Source organism: Pelecanus crispus, chromosome 16 (genome assembly GCF_030463565.1).
Source record: "Pelecanus crispus isolate bPelCri1 chromosome 16, bPelCri1.pri, whole genome shotgun sequence".
Classification (NCBI taxonomy): Eukaryota; Metazoa; Chordata; class Aves; order Pelecaniformes; family Pelecanidae; genus Pelecanus; species Pelecanus crispus.
In genome coordinates, this window is record NC_134658.1 from 5711689 (window position 1) to 5731189 (window position 19501).

Consider the following 19501-nt stretch of genomic DNA (forward strand, 5'->3'; position numbering starts at 1 on the left):
GGCAGGGTGGGTGATGATGCAGCAAGTTAGTTAATTATTGTCAAGATACGGGAAGAACCACAATGGCAAACGCAACGAGAAGGTGCGAATCAACCCCATCTTCTCCAGCGTGGCTTCCCTTTACAGATAAAAATCCCTGTTTCTTGGATCCCGATACCGCGCTGGCCCCGGGGGAAACCTGAGTGATTCTCTAAGCCGTTTGCTATTTGCTTTAGCCTAGGACAGGGATGGTTGCAGAGCTCATATCCCCACACAGTTGCAAGGCAGAGTACACAGAGAAGATCCTGTCTCCCTGGTCCATAACCTATTAGATGCTTTGGCTATTTTTTTTTTAATTTTATTTTTTTCCCTCTTACTTTTGTAAACAATAATCAAGGAGAATACTGAGAGAAAAATGGAAAGATTTACAGAGGTATTTACACACACTAGCAGAAAAATCACCAAACCGTTAAACTGGGGGCGAGGGGGGGGAAGGTCCTACACAATTCTTCAAGACAGATACAAGAATTAGGGGGGGCAGCAGTTTCCCCGGCACACCCCAGGTGCCAGGGGAAGGCCAACAGCCCCCCGCAACGTGGCAGCGGGACCGAGGCCCAGGCTTAGACACGCAGCCCAGTGCGCTCTATTGCATTTACCCCGTTCAGACAAAAGCCGTTTTCCTGAAGTAGTTTTGGTATAGGTCCCATTGCTAGTCAAGAACTAAAAAGTCCTTCCCCCCACCCTCCCAAGAAGAGACCACCACCTCACCATAAAAACTACCGGAGCAGGGCAGGCAAGCAGCCAGGGAGCCGCTCCCCATCCCCGGTGCCCGTGTGCCGCAGGGCAGAGCAAAGCCTCAGAGGGGTCACCGGGCTCCAGCAGCCTCAGCAAATCCCCGCCCGTGACCCTCGTCGGCGAGGATGGAGTAGATGCTCCCCATCTGTTCCAGCCCTGCTCTACATCTAAACCTATCGCTACCTAAAAAACAGCAGAAACCGCGCCCACGTCCTGACACGCCAGCACGGCGAGACGCCCTCCCTGGGAAGGCTCCAGCCAGCCCCGGGCTGCGAAGTGGAGTGTTAATGCCCCAAAAGCAGGGATCCAGAGTTTCCCCCAGCCATCGTGAGCCAGTGTTTGGGGGAAACTGGGAAGGGAGGAGAAAGATGGAGCAGTTGCACCTCCCCTGGACTTGGGTCCACCTTGGCACCAGGTCCCTCGTCCTAGGAGGTCACGGGCAGCCAGCCAGCCCTTTGCTCGAGGGCGAATTAGGGCAGGGGATCGAGGATAACCCTCAGTCTCCCAACAACCTCCCTGGCCGCTGTCTGCTCTTGCCATGCCCCCCGAACAGGCTGGGACCCCCACCCTGGCTTTCCGACCCCCAGCCACACGTCAGCAGCCTGCTGGGAGCCTGTGCGACATCCCAGCCTGCAGGCAACGGCGGGGCTCGGGCACGGGGCGGGCTGGAGCGTTCCCATCCGGACGGCGGGGAGGGGACGTGTGAGCGTAAACAGGAGAGAGAAATGGAGGACAGTCCTCAAAAGCCACCAGGCTGGGAGAAAATCTGGAGTTGGGGAGCCGACACGGGCTCTAGCAGCTGTCCCCTGCCCCGTGGCACTGCCTGGCTTCTCCATCCCCGCACACGGATCTACAGACCCCAATTCCTCCTCAGTCCATGGGGAAGGGAAAGAGACTATTAAAATACAGTTAAAAAGAAAACAAATCCCAAACATACCAAAAAAAACCACAACCGAAAAGTTCAACAACACGTCAGTCCACCTAGCGAACATCCAGTGAGGTAGATCTACACTTCCAATACAAACTCCGTCACGTCTTTGTGCTGTTAGAAAAAACCCTCCTCTCTGTCCAGCACTGGGCTACAGAGGCATTTTATCCCTGAGATTGCTCGAATACCTGAGAATAAGTTGCAGGAATTATGTCCTTTCTCTCTTTTTTTTTCTTTTCTTAAAGATTAAAATATACAAAAATACAAAACCAGAATATTTATATTAAAAAAAAAAAAAAAACAAAACCAAAACAAAACCAAAACAAAGACGACAAACAAACCCAAAGATACGTCATTCACGCACGTCCTAGTGCAGGTTTCACTTGGTGTTGGCTTTGGCACGGCCGGGGGGCTGCCCCGGGAGAAGGGCTGTCCACCGGGACCAATAAATAAAGGCAAGACTTGGGGGGGCCGGCGGGGAGGGAGGACAGCAGCCGCTAAGGACCTGGGGCACCCTTTTCCTCTGCCCCCAGGGAGGCTCAGCCCAGGGGCCATGGCTTTCTGGAGCGTGGGATGGGCAGAAGGAGCAGAGGCGCATTTTTGTCCGGCGGGGGTTTGATCCAGAGCCCGGGGGGAAGACCCCAGCAGCCTGGATCAAGCCACGGTTGGATCTGCGTGAGCCCCGCGTGGGCTGTGTACACGGCCTCCAAGGGAAACGCTGCCAGCAACATCCCCAGGAGCCGGCTCTACCCCGTCTCTGGTGCCCAAGGCTTAACGAAGAGCATTTCTGCTCCGCAAAGCCCTCTCGCTCCCCGGCTCCACGTTTCGGAGGCAGGGAGAAGCCTTAGTGGGGAAGAGCTGGCTGCATAAAACACCTTGTGCTCTCTGGGCTGGCACTTGGGAAGGCTTAGGGGGGGAAAAAAAAAAAAAAAAAGAAGTGTTTAATTTTGACTTGATCTCCCCCAAGCTGCAGCTCGCAGCCCACGAGCAGGCAGCAAGTGTTAGCCCAGCCCTGAGTGACGCCCCATTTCCTCCCAGACTGAGCCCAAATCTGGGCTCTGCTGGTTTCAGCAATGGGGCGACCATGGAAAAATTGCAAATCCTCACACCAGCCTGCAAGCGAGAAGCCGCGAGGAGCGGAGGGACCCGCGGGGCCGGCCCGCGGGCATCTCCCCGGCGCTCTGCAGGCAGCCTTCCCCCCTCGGCCTCCCTCCTTGGGGCAGAGAGGGACAGGGCAGGCGCAGGAGCGGGTCCCCTGCAGCTCATCCAAGCTGTGCCAGAGCCTGTTTGAAGCTCAGGAGAACAAGGACCATGAGCTCCTCCCTGAGATGTTGCTTCTCTGCTCCTCCTCCCAGAGACACTACTGCCTGGCTCCGTTTCGGAAAAGAATAAAGATAAATCAAATATGGGGTTGTTTTAGCTGGAAGGGGTGTGTTGGGTGCTGCCTCCCCCTGTTTTTGGAACGAGCCATCCCGATTAAAACAGGGCTTTCCCCAGGCCGGGAACAGGGGGAAAAGGTCTGTGCAGGGACGCCGGGTCCCCGCTGTTAGCGCTGCCATCTTCCCTCCCCAGTCCTTCACCCTGCCCTCCTTCCTCCGAGCCCCCGCGGCTGCCCGTTGCCTTGCCAAAGCCTTTTCATCCCGGTGGAAGCCCCCCCCTCCCCGCCACCCGCCATCATTCCCGGGTTTCGGGGAGGAGGGCCGAGCTGTGCATGTCCTCCTCCTCTCGGAAGTAGGCAGGTTTTCCCTGGGAGCTGGGGGACTGCTGTGCTTTCGCGGGGCAGTTGGCGACCATGTGGCTGATGCTCTGGCAGAAGTGGCATTTCTTGGGCTGCGGCGGGAGCTTGCACTCTTTGGCATGGTGGTCCAGCCCGCCGCAGTTGTAGCATCTGCGGGGGGGCGGGGAGGGGGAAGAAAGATTCGAGGAGAAGAAATAAAATGAGGTGGGATGCTGCCGTGGCCGTGCCTGGGACCCACCTGGCTTCGTAGCCAGAGCTGGGCTTAAAATGGCCCGGCCGCTGTAGGGATGTGGGGTCGGCTCTTTGGGGGCAGGTGGGGGCCTTGGGGTTGGTCCCCGCAGAGCCCCAGCTCCAGCACGGCCAGTTTGGACCTGGCTCGGTGCTGCTGCCGGTACCCAGGAGATGGCAGCAAACCCCCGCCCCGACACCGAGCACTCGGGGACAAAAATCGGGGATATCGGGGTGGCTTCCACCCCTCGGGGTCCATCATGGTTCTGGCTCCTGCATCTGCAGACCCTGCAGCCAGGGTTACACGCTACAGCCCAAAAGCCTGCGGGCAGAGCAGGAGCAGGCAATGGGACGACTGACAGCCCCAGCCAGAAGAACGCGGCCATAGGCGTGGGGACAACCCCAAACGTGGCTTCGCTGACAGCTGCACCCTTGCAGCACTTGTCCCCCAGCTGCCACCGTCGCACCAGGGCGGTGTGGGCAGAGGGAGCTGCCTTGCGCCTGCTTTAAATCCTGCATCCGTCTAGGACGGCCACAACCCTTTTCTCTTTCCTTTTCCTTCCCAATTCCTTTCCGACTAATTTTAAAACCCACTTGTGGGAACGTCCGGGTGAAGCGGGCAGCGTCCGCTGGGAAAGCGGGGATGAGGCATCCCCAGGCAGCTAGGATGGAGAGGATGGGAGAGGAGAGCGGGGATGAAGGGCTGCCCAGAAACTTGCCCGGGGCTCCCAGCCTCACCGTGGAAGACGCTGCCAGGACGTCCGGCCATTTCCTTCCCACAAGGAAGGGTTTCTCTTCGAGAAAATTACCCCTGCCCGGCGCGGCTCCCCCAGACAAGGGGAGCGGCCGCCCGGGGTGTCCCTGACCTCTGCCCTTTCGCTGCTGCTTCCCTGCCCTCTCCCCACCAAGCTGCATCTGCCATTCATTAACCGCCGAGGGAAGATGCTTTCCCAGAGGAAGGGTCGCTGCCTGACCCACCGGCCCCGAGCCCGTCCCCACGCCGCAGGCAGGGTGCCGGGCAGCTCCTGGTGCCCGCAGGGCTCAGACCCTGCCCCGGATCAGGCCCCGGCTGCCCCTTACCGATCTCCTTTCGATCTGCGTTTCTGCAGGCTCTTGCCCTTGGGTCTCCTCTCGCTGCCAATGCAGAAGACGCCTCCCGGGCCGGTCACCCGGATGGACTCCAAACCTTTGGACGACTTCTTGAAGGTGAACTCGACAGCTTCGCCCTCCTTCAGGCTGCGGAAACCCTCCATGTGGAGCTTGCTCTGGGGAGGCACGGGGAAAGGACGGGGGTCAGCACCGAGCCGGGGTGTGCGCTGGGCACACGACAAGCCCCAGCCCAGCAAACACCTCCCGTGGCACGAGAGCTGCCAACGTTGTCCCATGCCTGCCCTTTGTGAGGGGATGGACATTGGGCACCGAGCTCGACCAGGCACCTTCATCTCCCTAAAAATCTCTGGAGCCGCGTTTGATAACACAGAGCTTTCAGTGAGCTGAGACACCCGGCTGAGTGGGGCTTACTGGTTTGGCAAGCAAGAGCCGGCAGAGCCAGCTCTGACCCAAATTTCAGCAGCATTTGCTGCAAAACGCTGGCTCTCAGCGCTGCAGAACAGCCCCCTTCTCCCCCGCAGCCCCGCATTGGGGAGCAAGAGCTGCCCCAGCACCTTCTGGCACCCTGGGCTGGGGCTGCTTGTGGGGAGATCCAAAACATCATTTTAAAAAGACAAAAGGATCTCGAGGCTTTGCACAGGCATGTGCAACCCTGCTCGTGGCAGGACCCGCAGCAAGGCCAGGAGGCTGGAAGCTGGCGCTGCCGGCCCAGGGTCCCAGCCAGCCCCCCTCGCTGCAGCTCACCTCGGTTCAAGCCCTTTAAATGCCCCCAGTAATTAATTAAGCAGCCATTTGGCCCTGGATCGTCACTGCTGGGAGCATCTCCATTCCCTCCCAGGATCACCACATCAGTCAACACTGTGCAATCAAACTCGGGAGTTCAGACCCAGGCTGGGGAGCGGGGTTGTGAGATGGTGGAAAGATCCACTCCACTTTCACGAGCAACGTCCATTTTAGCAGGACAAATTCATAAGGAGCCGAGATGGACGACGTAGCCGACGTCTCTTGCCCCCCTGTGCCAGCAAGCGCTGCCGTGAGCACTGCTGCCTGCTGCGCTGGACCAGGACCGCCGCATCGCAGGCAGAGATTTGAGCAGGGCTTTCACTCGACTTCGTTATCGGAGCCCAGACGAGCGTAAGCAAAGAGTTAAGGGGGATTTGCTAGCAGAGGGAGGAGCAGCTCCGGTGGGCTGGGGATTCCCGGCAGAGCCGGCGCCAATGCCTGCGCGGCTGCAGCAAGACCCTGCATTTATGAATGGAGCATCTCCCCCATTCATGGCCCGGCGAGTTCCCTTCACGTGGGCCGTGGCCGCCCATTCTTCCTGCACCGAGCCTCTGTGGGCACGCTGCCCAGGGATGGACAGGCCCAGCTGGTTCCCCTCTCCCTTCCCCTCTTCCGCCCCCAAATCTCCCCAGGACCCACGTGGAAACACCCCACATAAAAGCAGAGAGGGAAGACGTGGAGTTGTTGGGTTTCAGGAGCGAATGTTTTTGGGTGGGGTCTTACAAGACCTGCGTGTGTCCGTGGGAACATGAGGGAAGTGGGAACACAGCAGAGCTCGGGGAATGACCCTCAGGGCCCTTTTTCTGCTGCCTTTCCCCTCGCTTTCTGTGTCTGGGGGCCCAGCCCCAGCTGGGACAGACCCCGTGGGCTGGGCCAAGTCACCCATGTCCACCCGGTCCACTTGCCCGCTGGAACAGGGTCCAGGGCGGTCTGGATGAGATTGCCAGAAACCTTTGCTCCCTGACCTGCTCCTGCTCCCAAAAGGGAAAGCCAAACCACGAGCTACGAGGTCCCCAGTGACAAGAAGGGTGCGACAGGAGCTCAGCAGCAACCTCTGCCCATCCAGGGCTGGTCCGGGCAGCCCCATCACCACCTACCCCTGGCAACCCCCCCACCACGCTCAGCGCAATGGCCAGACACCGCTCCCCAACCCCAGGGCGGCTTTCTCCCCGTGCTGAGCATCGCCGGCAGGATGCTGAGCATCGCCGGCAGGATGCCGAGCATCGCCCAAGCAGGAGCTCTGCGTGCAAAGCAGCTGCCAGCACAACGCAGGAGGTGCCCGGCTCAGACTTGGCGCCTCGGGGTCGGCCACCCACCCTGCCCCATCCCCAGCGTGCTGCCCCACCGGCCCCCTCAAACCCCCTGGGCGAGGTGGTTTGGGCAACGGGGGCTGCCACAGACAGCAAATTTGTCCCACTCTGGCAGCAGCTATGGCATTTTGGGGGCGAGGAGGAGCTGAGCATCGCCGCGGTGAGCATCGCGCCGCGGTGAGCATCGCGCCGCGGCACGGGAGGCAGCTCCGGAGGCCGGGGGCCGAGAGCCAGCCGCCTCCTGCAGATCCTTATCGGGGGGTTTACAGCCCCAGCCGGCCCAGCTGTGTTTACACTGCAGAGATGAAAACTCCCAGGCGCTCGGCCCCAATCTTCGGGACAAAGCCGAGCCGTGGCAGGGGGGACCCCGACACATAGGCTGGACCCCCTCCCCCCGCTCAGCCCACGCCTTGGGCACCATCACCCATGGGCAGCCAAACTGCTGGACCCCCAGTGCCGGGGGTCCAGCTCCTTCCCCCCGCATTGAGCCATCCGTTACCCCCATTTCGAGGAAGAGGAGGGCTGGGGCAGAAGCTGCCGCAACATGACGGGTGCGGGGGGGGGGGAAGCGATTTATTTTCCAGGAGCGGGTGAGGATGACAACCACCCCCCTGGCCCCCCGGCCCCCTCCGCCAAAAGGCCAAAGGAAACGCCCTCTCCCCAGGGAAGGAGGGGGGGCAGCGGCCGGGCGCCCCAGCTCTCCCCCCGCTGCAGCCTTTTGATGTGAGCTGCAGAGTGGCTGGTGGTCCCTGCGCATCCCCCCTGCCCCCTTCCCAAAACACACACATTGCTGGCATTCCTCTGTTATCAGATAGGTAATCAAACTGCAGCCCATTGAATTAGCTGCATACCTCCTGCATCTGAAAGGAAGGGGCCCAGAGCCCCTGTCCCACACCACACACAAAGCCGGAGCCTTCCCAGGCCTCCGCACACACACCCCCCCCAAAAAAATAAAGAGAGGAAGGGGGGGATTGGAGCGAGCCGGGGATGCTGGGGATGAGGGGCAGCGCAGGGGAGGGCCAGGGCCGGGAGCCACCGGCCAGCGAGAACAAAGGGCCGGCGGCAGCCGCGCTCCTGCTGCCCAAATTCCAGGAGTTCCAGGCCACAGCGGGGGGAGGAAGGGTGGCCGGCATGGCCGCGGCCCCTCTGACCCCCTGCAGCCCCTCCGCGCATCAGCCCTGCGCCCAGCTCGCCCGCTGCAGGAGAGCCGGGGCTCACCCGTCGGGTGCTGGGGTTTGGGTCCTGTGGCGGAGCTGAAGGGTCAGTCTTGGGGGGCTGGTTTTGGTATGGGGGGGTGTGGGTGACCCTGGGCTCTCTCTGGGCTCGGGATCACAAAGCATTGCCATCCTCACAATAAAACTTTTAAAGCGTATCCTAGGGCAAGGATTTCACTCGTCATCAGTAGGGTCCAGAGTTAACCAGCGGGACAAGGAACAGCAGGAGAGCTGGCGCCGCTTTGCCGAGTTCTCTGCAGCCCCACTGGGCACCCCCTCGCTGGGCGTCGCAGCAGGGACCTCGCTGCTTTTCCACCCATCCCGCACCCCAGCGGCTCCATGGTTATTTACGGCAGACAAAGACACAGCACACGCGTGGCCGAGCGCTGCCCACCGTGCTGGGTGTCCCCCACCTGCGCACGGGTGCCTTCATCCCTCCTCTTCCTCCCACCCGGCAAACCCCTCATCACAGATCCCACCGTCAGAGCTGCTTCCCCTCCCGTGGGGTGACACCGTGGGGCACCCTAAATCTACTGGCTGCTCCCCAAACCGCTGGGCTTCAGTTCACCCCCACCCTCCCGGGCTCCGGAGAGGCTCGGCCAGCCCCAGGGTCACCATTGTCCCCGTGGCCTCCCCAGCGCGACACAAGGGGACGTTTATTCCCAGCCAGGCCTGGCCACTCAATCAAACCATCTTTGTGTCCGGAGGGGCCTGGGGCGGAGCGGCCGCTGCACCTCGCTCTTACCAGCGCGGGAGCGTTGCAGCCGTTTAAACTCAAATCCCTCGGAAAAGCTGCCTTGGGATGCCGGGTTAAGAGCAGCCGCTGGAACGCGAGCGGTGGCACCGAGCTGTGCCAGGGGTACGGCCGGGCCGTGCCCAGAGCCTTTCGGGCAGCCCAACCCCACTGCAGCCGCTGCCCGTGCCTCAGTTTCCCCCACTCTGCAGAGGTGAAGCGGCTCACGGGGGCCAGGGAAGACGGATCCCCGGCAGGTCCCGGCATTGGGCACAGGGATTGCCGAGCCCCCGGCGGGTCACCGCACCCCATCGCTGCACCCCACCTTTGCCCGCAGGCCGGGGGTACCCCAACTGTGGTCCCCTCCGCTCAGCCTGCACCCACAACGGTACCCAGGGCACCCCTGGCCACCGTGCTGCCCCGTTTGCCTCTACACCCCTCTGTCCCCCAGAGCCGCGGCGTCCCTGTGCCCCCCAAATCCCTTGTTTTGTGCCAGCCAGCCCCGCGCTGCCGTGGTCGATGCAGCAGCCGGGGTGCGGGGTGGCCACAGAGCCCCGAGCATCCTGGCCGCCTTTGCCTCACCACGACCCCCAAGGACCCATCCTGGGGGACACGCACGTCCCCAGGGGAGCAGCCCCAGCCCTCAGCCACCCCTGGTGCAGAGCAGCCCCTTCCTTGGCTCCTGCACTGGGAATAAGCTGGCGTGAAGGGGGCTGACGCTTGCCCAGTTTTTTGGGGCACGGCTCCGATGGCCAGCGGGCGATGCCGTTGCTATCCCGCTGCGACGGGGCAGCCTCAGCCCAGCTCCGAGCCCGGTTCTGGCAGAGAAAGTCTCCCCTCGCTAACAGCCCCCAGAGCAGATTTCGGCAGCCAACACGGAGCAGTGACCCAAGCCCCCGTGCCGCAGCAGGGCCAGCTCAGCTCCCCACCGCTAGCCACGAGGCCAGCAGGGAAACCTCCCTTTGCCGTCACGGCCCGCGCCTGGATCCGTCCCCGAGCAAAGCCCTTCCCTCTCCCCAAGCCACGCAGTAAATCTTTTCCCGGTGCTGGCAGTTCAAGCGCCAGGGGACTGCGCTGCTGCTATTTTCGGGCTCGCGCGTGTAGGGCTCAGGGCAGGAATCGCCCCGCGGTCCCTTCCTGCGGCTCGGCCCCCGTGGAAGCGGCCGGCGGATGCTGCTCGGGAAAGAGGATCCTCGGTCGGCTCCAGGGACTCGGCGCAGAGATAGAGAGGGTGACGCCTGTGGGAGCCCTTCGAGGAGAGCACAAGGGGTTTAACAAAACATTACCAGGGCTTTCCAGTCTCTCCCTGCTGTCATCTGGAGCAATATCCCCAAGGATTTTTTTTCTCCAATTCAAGTAAAACCAAAATGAAGCCACTTTCTTGCCAAAGTAACTACGCTTGCTCTTAATCTTCCACCGTGAGCCAGCAAAATTAAACGCTAGATACTAATTCTGGGGAAAAAAGAAAAGCGTCCACCAAGGAGTTTAATCCACCAGCTACCTGCCCTAAATCCACACCTTCAGTTCCTTCAGCTGTGTTTTCCCCACCCTGAGGGTGCCAAACCCTCCTGCGCATCCCAGCAGGCGGCTAATTGGGATTAGCTGCTGCATATTAATTTCATGCTCCCATATTAAAGCAGGGGCAGGGCCGGGAGCAGCAGCGCACCTTCCGTCAGTGATTTCAGCTTTATCCCACTTATTCTTAGGACCAAGTTAATAGGGAAAAGGAAACACTCCAGAGCTGGGGATGGCAGGGAAAGGGGCTCACGGAGCCAGCGGCTCCATCCCAGCCCTCCCAGGCTCCAGCGGGAGCAATCCCATTCATTTGGGCCATTTTATCTGGGAGACCATTTAAGGGTGGTTTCTCTCCCTGCCCCTCGCCCTGGGGCTGAGAGGGGGAGCTGGGGGAAGGGATGTGCCTGCAGCCATCAGTTAATCTTTAGACAGAGACAGGAGGCTTTTTTTGTGTGCGTCTTGAGGGAGTTGCAGGGGTGGAATAAAGCCGCTCTCTTTCACTATTTGCCATCAGGATGTGGCACACAAGCGGTGCGATACAATTTTATTCCAGCAGTTATTTAAAAATAAAATAAAAAAAACCCCGCCCCAACAACAAAGAAATTGCTCCTACCCCTCTCGGCTGAAAGCAGGGGTGCCGACCTGCGTTCCTACCCCAGGGACACACGGAACCCTGGTGCTCCTGGCTCCTGCAACCACCCACGCCGGCGCCTCGGGGTGCCCACCCAGCGCTGCGGGGTGACCCTGGTCCCGGAGAGCAAACGCAGGAGCGATGCACATAAGAAAGCAGAAAAAGTGAGATATGAAATGTGTCCCGTGCTTCTATGAGCATCACGGGTCCGACGCCCCGACTAACTCAAACGCTGCTCTGAGTGGGTTCCCCCTTCCCTTCGCTGCCGCCCCAGCTCTGCACAAACCAACTCCCCCGCTTTTGGGGATCCGGGGGATCCCGGATCCTGCCCAGCACCCCGGCCCAGGGGAAAGGCAGCAGGGGACCCCACGGGAAGGCTGGGCCCTGCTCCCCGAAGGAGAAATCCTCCCTTGTGCCCCTGCCTTTGCTCTCCTGCACGCTCAGGGATGGAGCTGCCTGCAAGCACGTGCTTTTTTTGTTGTTTTTTTAAGACCTCACGTCATGCTCGCGTCGTGGCTGGCTCTGTCCCCGGCCGCACACAGGGGATGGCACGAGCACAGGTGGGCGACAGCCTGGGTCAGCTCAGCCGAAAGCCACGGCCCAACGGCAGCCGTCATCCCCCTCCGCCCTGTCCCCTGCCCAGCCGAGCAGGGATGGAGCCTCTGCACCAACCTGGACCCCCACGAGGCTCCCGGCGATGGCAGCATCTGGGGGACTGAAGCCCCCGCCGTGTCCCCGCTGCCCCGGGCACTCGGGCAGGGCAGGAGTGCCCCATCCCAGCCCCAGCGGGATCCAGGATGCTGCCTTACGTCCCTGCAAGGACACGCGGGACCACGTCACCGAGATGCCGCCAAACGCCCTGCGGCCACAGAAACCGTGGGGTCCCAGCGGTGCCTAGAAGCTCTCCTTGCCAAAATCAGGAGAAGGAACAAAAAAAAAACCCCAAAAAACCAAACCACCCAACTAACGCTGCCTTCATCAAGGATTTAGACCTGTTGGCTTGGAGACACAGAGCTGAGCCAAGCCGTTCCCAGGGGCCGGGCAGCCCCTTCCCCTCGGCTCTCGGCCAGGGCTGGCAGGGCTGGTTTGGGGATGGGCTGCGCTCGCTGCTCTGGCCAGCGGCACCGAGCCTTGGGGCCACGGGGTGCCCAGATTTCCTCCTCTCCCCTTCCCAGATTGCCTTCCCTTCCCTGGGCAGCCCCACGCTCCTGTAAGCGATGCCCAGAGCCATGGTGCGGGCCCGGGAGCCACATCCCCAGGGGCCCACCGCGGCTTTGGGGTCTTCACCGGCACCAGCCCGATATCTGCCACCTCGAGACCCCCTCCCTTTCACGGGTGCTGCTCAGCCCTTTGCCTCCCCGGCAGGACCTGCTCCGCTCCTCCCTGCTTCATCCCCTCCGTCTCCTCAGATCCCCCAAATGAATCCATCTCCAGTGCCCAGGGGAGGCGTTTGAACCCAAATGCCTCATTTTTAGCTCACAATGCGAGGGAAAGGCAGCCCCGAGGAGCCCTGTTAGTCCCCTGTCCTGCCGAGATTTTAATCTCTTTGTGATCAGATAAAGGGAGAGGGAGATGGAGACGCGCTCCCTGCAGAGCGGGGCCATTCAGACCTGGTTCCTGTAATAAAGTGATTTAATAGATCTAAAGAGGCCAATTCCCTTCTTTCTCCCACAATTACTTCCTGTGGGTCATCATTCACATATGTAAATGAAGAGGGGAAGGAGCGGGTTATGGGGGGCTCTGGGGTGTTAAGCCCCCGTGGCTGGTTTGGGGCACCCTGCGTGGTGCGGGCGGTGGGTGCTGGGCGCAGCACCCCGGGCCCTGTGGGTTGTGTCCCCCCCCGGGATGCTGCTGGCTTTTCGCCTCCCAGGCCTGACTCCCTGCCCGGGGAACGGAGCCGGCACCGGCTCTCGGGAAGCGCCGGGATGCTGGGATGGGGGCAGCACCGGCAGAAGCGCCCGTTTCCCCAGAAGCCACCCAAAAGCAGCGAGGCCGGGGTGAGAGCGTGAGTTTGGTTCCTCTCCAAGGAGGGGCTGAGCCGATGCCGGGGTGCTCTGCGGTGGGAGAGCACGCCGGCATCGGTCCCGGCTGTTTCAAGCAGCGACTTTGTGCCGCTGGCGAGCGGGGCGAGAGGCGAAGAACCCCGACCTGAAGGAGAAAGACTCGACACCGGCCCAAAACCTCCCTGCTTGTGGTGCTGCAAAGCCCCACGCCGGGAGCACCCTGCCCTTCGCCGCGGCAGGGGAACCACACGTGCGCTGCCCCTCTGCTACCCAAAATAACTTGCTTTTACCCGGCGTTCGCCCTATTTCCCGAACGCAGCAAACCCCGCACATGGGACCCCGTGGCTTCCCTGGCCCTGGAAAATGGGGGACACCGGGAAGCTGCACCTCTCCCTGGGTGGTGGGATGCTCCCAGCAGAGACACCCCAGCTAATTCTCTTTTCCTGCAGGAATGTGACTGAGAGCAATCAGGAAACCAGACTGTCTGGGGGCAATAAACCCCCAGGAGAAGGGAGGGAGGGCAGGAGGCTTCCCCCCACGGGCACCGGGTCCCGCTTTGCTACACCGAGTTGCGAAGACCCGTTTGCTCTCTCGAGAGCACCAGGATCGCGGGTTTCCCTGGCTGACTTGGAGCCCTCACCTCCGAACCCAGCCGTGTTTCTGGCTCGGGACGGTAGCTCCTACCAAGGCGCTTTCACAATGCTGCAGCTGAAGAAGGGATTTGCTTCCCCCTTGGTATCATCATTCCCTTGCTGAACAGCCATAGCCCTGCCTGTGGGAGCCACTGCCTCATGGGCAGGGGGTGAGAGACCCCCGGGAGCTCCCAGTCCCGGGACCCCCCAGTTCTGGAAGCCCTGCACAGCCCAGGGGCTCAGTCCTGCACCCACAGCAGACTGCAGGACAGACCCCAATTTGGGGGGATTTGGGCCCATGGAGAGCAGCAGCCACTGAAGCTGCCCAGCCCGGGGGCTCCCTAGAACCGGCACACATGGCACCATCACGCTGCTTCAGTCCAAATCTTGGGCAGCTGCTCCCAACCGTTCCCACAAATCTGCTCGTGTTTGCCCCAGAGGTGTCCGAGCCCCCTTTGCTCATGCTCGCTTTGCTCCCCCGCCCCGATGGCCGCCGCTTTCCCGGGCGAGGGGGCACGGGCCACGCTCCTCACACAGACCCCTTTCCACGCAAGCCGGTGCCGAGTCCCACGTCTCCCTCCCCGCGCTGGCCTGATGGCCCCGATTCGGGCACCATCTCCAAACCCATTCCCCCAGCCCCTAAATGGGTTCCCCCGGCAGATCGTCCCCCACGAGCCGGGGGAGTTCAGGCAGCCGCAGCCCCGAATCCGTGCCTTCCCTCGGCGCAGGGTCACCGACACGCGTGGGGCTTCCCCCTCAGCAAGGTGCGTGTGGATCGGACACGGGACACGAGACTGTCACTGTCGTGCAGGATCCATAGGGGCACGTACGCGACCCCGCATGCCTTTGTGCCAGCCGCAGCCGAAACAAGGGGCCCGTGCAGAGATACCCCCGCTCTGGGGATGAGCCACCAGTTGGGGAAAGCCCAATCCTGCACCCCTGCCCGGCTTGGGGCTCCCAGGCCCTTGTCCCGGGGGGAAAACCAGCTCTTCCCCGGGTCCCCCCACAGGGCGAGCAGCGTCCCCGTGGCAGCGCGCCCCACTCAGCCCCGTGGGCACCTGCTCCCCCGGATCTGGCCCCGCGGGGCTCCCCAGGGAACCGTGATGAGAAAATGAAATGGCTGGGGCTCAGCTTACAGGGCCGGTCCCCGGAGAGCAGCCCTGGGCTGCGGCGGGGGGCGAGCGGCTGCCTCTGCCCTTCGCCACCCGCCTCGCTCCGGGGAAACCGAGCCCGGGGAACCCCGGGATGCTGGGATGGGGTGGCGGGGGAGGGTGGGGGAGCCACAGCCTCGCATGGAGGCGGCGTGGGGGTCCCCATCCCGCCTCGCATCCCGCCGGGTGGGCACCGGGGGCTGCACCCCTGTCCCTCTCCGGGATCCCACGCGGGGATGCGGCCCTGTACCTGGTGCACGAAGACATCGACGGGCGAGTCCAGCGTCGCGCCGCCCTTGGCGGTCATGGAGAGGAAGCCGAAGCCCATGCGGACATTGAACCACTTACAGATGCCGGAGCCGTGCAGCGGCTGGGGCTCGTTCTCCGCCTTGGGCGAGTCTCCGGCCGGCTCCTCGCCTGGCTTCGCACCTGGGGAGAGACCCACAGAGCCGCTGAGCCGAGGGGCTGGGGGAGCCGTGGGTGTCCCGTGTCCCCCCCCCATCCCGGCCCAGCCACCCCACGCCCCGCCGGGCAGCCCGCAGCAGGAGCCCCAAATTCTGCTCGGGTTCCCCAGGCTGGAAAAAGAAAAGAAAAAAAAAAACCACCCCAAACCAAAACCACAAAACCACCACACTCCAAAAAAAGCCCAAACAGAGGTCAGCTCTGCCTCCACGTGTGCGTGGGGATCCCCCCAGGAGCGCGGGGAAATGAAGGCAGCTGCTGCCGGCACCGCCCGGGCTGTGTGTGGGGTGGGGGCCCTAAATCCGTTCTTCTCTCAAAATCGTTAAAAACGAAAAAAAAAAAAAAAAAGAAAGAAAGAAAGAAAAAAACCCCCAAACTAAAAAAAAAACCAAAAAACCGAACAAAAAAAGCCCAAATTTAAAGAAAACATAAAAAAACCACAAAAAAAGGGGAAAACTCCCCCAAAATACCAACCCGCAATCCCCCCGCCCCCAGCAAGCCACGCTGGAGAAAGCCTCTCCCCTGCCCTCAGCATCCCCCCGCTGCACGGGGCCCCCCCCGCTCCCAAACCACCCCAGCAGCCGCCACCGGCCCCAAACTTCTGGGCTCATCCTGGGGCTGGTGGGGTGGCACAAAAACCCCAAAAGCAAAAAAAAAAAAAAAAAAATCAACAAATTCCACACTCCCCCTCCCCAAAGCTGCAGCGGGGGACAGAGGCCACGCCGGACCCGGCCTCGGCGCTGGGTGCAGCGGGGCTGGGGGGGCTCGGGGGGGTCCCCGCACCCCCCGGCCAGGCTCTGCCGCCGTTATTAATAATCGCGGAGCCGAGGCGGGCTGCGACAATAATATAACTTAACCTGCAAACTGCTGGTTGGAAACAGACCCCATCCCGACACTCGCTTGCAAATTCCGAGTTGTGGCTGTTACCGCCTCCTCCCTCCTCCTCCTCGGCCAGCTTTGAGGGTATCAGCCCAGCCAAAAAAAAAAAAAAAAAAAAAAAAGCCAAAAAAACCCTCAACAACAACAAAAAAAAAACCCAGCTTAGACCCCGCCGGGAGGGAGCCGGGAGAGGTTTGACTCCATCTTCACTCCAACAATAGGGGTGGGAGGGAGCGGGAGGGTTTTTTTTTCAAAGGCTCCCAAATTCTCGCAGACAATAGCAGCCCCCGCCCCCCCAGGACCCACCCGCGGGGCCGGGGGGCGCCGGGCCCCGCTCCGCCATCCCGCCCCCACGTGATCCTAATTACCCCCCCCCCCCCCCCCGGTAATAGCCACGCATTCCGGGAGGGATTTGGATGGGGGGGGGGGCTGGACCCCCCCCACTTAGGGGCGAGGCCACCTGTCAGGGGGAGACGTGGCCCCCGAGGGGCGAGGGGGTGGGACCCCCGAGGGCTGGGGGGAGTTTCCACGCCGTTTTTCCGCCCCCCGCCCCCCAGCTGCCCCCACGAGCGGAGCCACCTGCGAGCCGGGACCCGGCGGGGCGGGGAGGGCTTTTTCCGGGATACCGGGGTCTTCCTGCGCTCCCAGCACCATCCCGTGGCCCGCGAGTGGGGCGTGCACCCCCGGGACGTGCAACCCCCGGGGACATGAACCCCCCGGGACGTGCAACCCCCGGGACCGTGCAACCCCCGTGACCGTGCAACCCTCGGGGACATGAACCCCCCGGGACGTGCAAACCCCCGAGACACGCAGCCCCCGTGGCCGTGCAACCCCCGGGGACATGAAACCCCCCGGGGTCGTGCAACCCCCGGGACGTGCAACCCCCCGGGACCGTGCAACCCCCGTGGCCGTGCAACCCCCCGGGACACGCAACCCCCCGGGACACCCAGCCCCCGGGACCGTGCAACCCGTGGGATGTGCAACCCCCGTGGCCGTGCAACCCCCGGGGCCGTGCAACCCCCGTGGCCGTGCAACCCCCGGGGACACGCAACCCCCGGGGACACGCAACCCCCGGGGCCGTGCCCCCCGGCCGGCGGGGGAGCGGTGCCGAGGCGGTGCCGGGGGCGGGGGCCGGTCGCCCCCCGGGCCGGGCGAGGACAAAGGGCGGGTGGCCAGCGGCTCGGTTTCCGGCGGGCGGACAATGCCCCGCCGCCGCCCCGGCCCGTGGGGGCACAGCGCCGCCCGCCGCCCCGCCCGGGCGGTGTGGGGTGTGCGTGGGGGGCTCCCCCCGCCGCCGCCCCCCAAGCGGGGTGAGCCGGCAGTGCCCCCCATCCCCCGCCGCAGGGAGAGCCCCGGGGGGGGGGGGGGGGGGGGGCTCTTTGCGCTGACCGCGGCCGCCCCACGCGGGACTCGCCCCGAGTGGGATCGCTGCGCGGAGAAAGGGCGGGGGGGGGGGGGGCACCGTGCGGCGGCTGGGCACGCCGGGGACCGCGGGGTCACCCGGGGGGGATCCCCCGGTGCTGCCGGCAAAATCCCGCGTGGGGAAGCCCCGCGTGAGGGCTCCGCCGCCCCCGGGGCCGCCGGCGCTGGCCATGGTGCTGACCGGCCCCGGCCCTGTCCAGGGTCCTGGGCGGCTTCCTCCTCCTCCTGGCCTTCCTCCCTTCCTGGCCTTCCTCCTCCTCCTCCTGCCCACACACCCCCCGCCCGCCCCCGAGGCTCCCCACACCCGTGGGCTCCCGCCTTGGCCCTTCCCCGTGGAGCCGAGCAGCCCCGCCGGCCTCCCACCCACGGGTCTGGGGTGACGGCAGAGGCGGAGGAAGAGGAGGAGGAGGATGGTTTTTTCCCTGCGTGGGCACCCCGAAGGCAGGGCTGCCCCCGAGCCTGCTCCCAGCCCGTCAGGGCTCTGCCAGCTCCCGCAGTGCGGGTGGACCAGGGTCCCCCGGGGCACGGGTGGGGCAGGAGGTGCCCGACACCCACCCACAGCACCGTTAATTCCACAACGCTCATAAGGTGTCACCTCATCTTTACGCCGGTTTTAACGGGGACAGAGAGGAAACTCCACAAGTCGCTTGTTCACACCAGTCTTGAGCCAAATCCCCAAAGCCAAGGAGCAGCCCCCCGTCCGCAACAGCAGGAGAGCAGAGCCCGGCCAGGATCCCCACTCCCACCCATGACCAGGCGCCGGCAGCCTGCAGAGCTCCCTGCCCACGGCACAGGGCTGGCAGAGGGGACGCCGGGCTGGGGACGGTCTTGGCAAGTGGGGAAAAAGAAAAAACCCACTGTGCATGTTCACACTTGCTTGCCTTCATGCTCACCCTCTCCTTGCCAGCACCCACAGCCGGCCTGGGTGGGGAACCCGCTGCGGGACCGTCCCGATGGCTGCGGGAGCCGAGGTGCAGCCAGCACTCTCTCCTGGCCAGCGAGAGCTTGCGTTTATTCTCATTCTCTTGTTTGCAGGATAATTGGGGTGAGAGGAAAGAACGGGATAAAAAAAACCCCAACACTGGCGGGAGACCCCTCTGCATGGCTCCGTTCCTCTCTGCTCATCCCTCCTTCCAGCCCATCTCATTCCCCGCTTCCCCCAGTATTTGGGGAGCACAGAGCCAGCTGTCTGCGGGTTTCACGCCAGTGCTTCTGCCAAAAAAGCCCATGAGCGACCTCAGCCGCTCGTGGGGGAGGGATAAGGGGCACCTGAACAAGCCCCCGGCGCTGGGCAGGGCCAAGGTTTGCGGAGCAGCCCTGAGAAACGGCACTGTCCCCTCTGTCCCTGGAGGGGACACCCTGATGCCAGCACCCCCGCGGCCTGGGGCCGGTGTCCCGGGGTGGACAGGGCACCCTGCAGCGGGGCGGGAGGTGGGCAGAGACGCAGGGGTACAGGGGAAGGACGTAGCGAGGAATCAGCCCTTGCTTTCTCCAAAAACGAATCCTTTGGAAAATAATCCATCACCGCGCACCAGGTTCCTTCCTCCAGCCCCTTCCTGATCGAGGGCAGGGACCGGGAGCCCCTGGAGACGCTTTCCTGTAACTCTGTTTAAACTCGGCAGCAAGTTTCTCAGCACCCCCCCAATTTCTGTCCATCCTTGGCGACTTTCCGTCCATCCAAGAGACGGAGCCACATCCCTGAGCACCGCACTTCCAGGCAGCTCCCCTTCCGTCCCCCGGCCCCGGTGACACAGCCCCGCAGCAGCGACGGCCCCGCGTCATATTTCTGTGTGTGGCGTATTTGTTTTTGGGGGCCTGTTGAATGGCAAATGCGAAAGGGAAGGGGACTCTTTCCTGTTCTTTCAGAGCCGGTCGCTGTGCCCTGCTCGGCTTCAAGGGAATAGCCGGCAAAGCGGCCGCTTTCACAAATAATGGCTTCATTAGATTGAAAGAAGTGGACAGTGACCTCGCCGAAATGGACTTTCTGA

The 19501-nt window shown here is 62.8% G+C and overlaps 1 protein-coding gene across 1 annotated transcript; it reads right to left on the reverse strand.

Moving 5' to 3' along the window:
• Positions 1-3376: 3376 nt before the first annotated feature.
• LIN28A (lin-28 RNA binding posttranscriptional regulator A) lies at positions 3377-16100 on the reverse strand. The gene is made up of 4 exons (XM_075721953.1): positions 16070-16100; positions 15001-15179; positions 4749-4933; positions 3377-3590 (listed from the first exon to the last, which is right to left on the reverse strand). The coding sequence occupies exons 1-4, from the start codon at positions 16098-16100 to the stop codon at positions 3377-3379; spliced, it is 609 nt and encodes a 202-aa protein (XP_075578068.1).
• Positions 16101-19501: the final 3401 nt, after the last annotated feature.

Coding starts and splice junctions, on each gene's coding strand:
- LIN28A (XM_075721953.1), bottom strand. CDS start 16,100: ATGGGGTCTGTTTCCAACCAGCAGTTTGCAG. Junction 15,180..16,069: donor TTCCAACCAGCAGTTTGCAG/GTTAAGTTATAT, acceptor GTCTCTCCCCAG/GTGCGAAGCCAGGCGAGGAG. Junction 4,934..15,000: donor TCGATGTCTTCGTGCACCAG/GTACAGGGCCGC, acceptor GTGCCTCCCCAG/AGCAAGCTCCACATGGAGGG.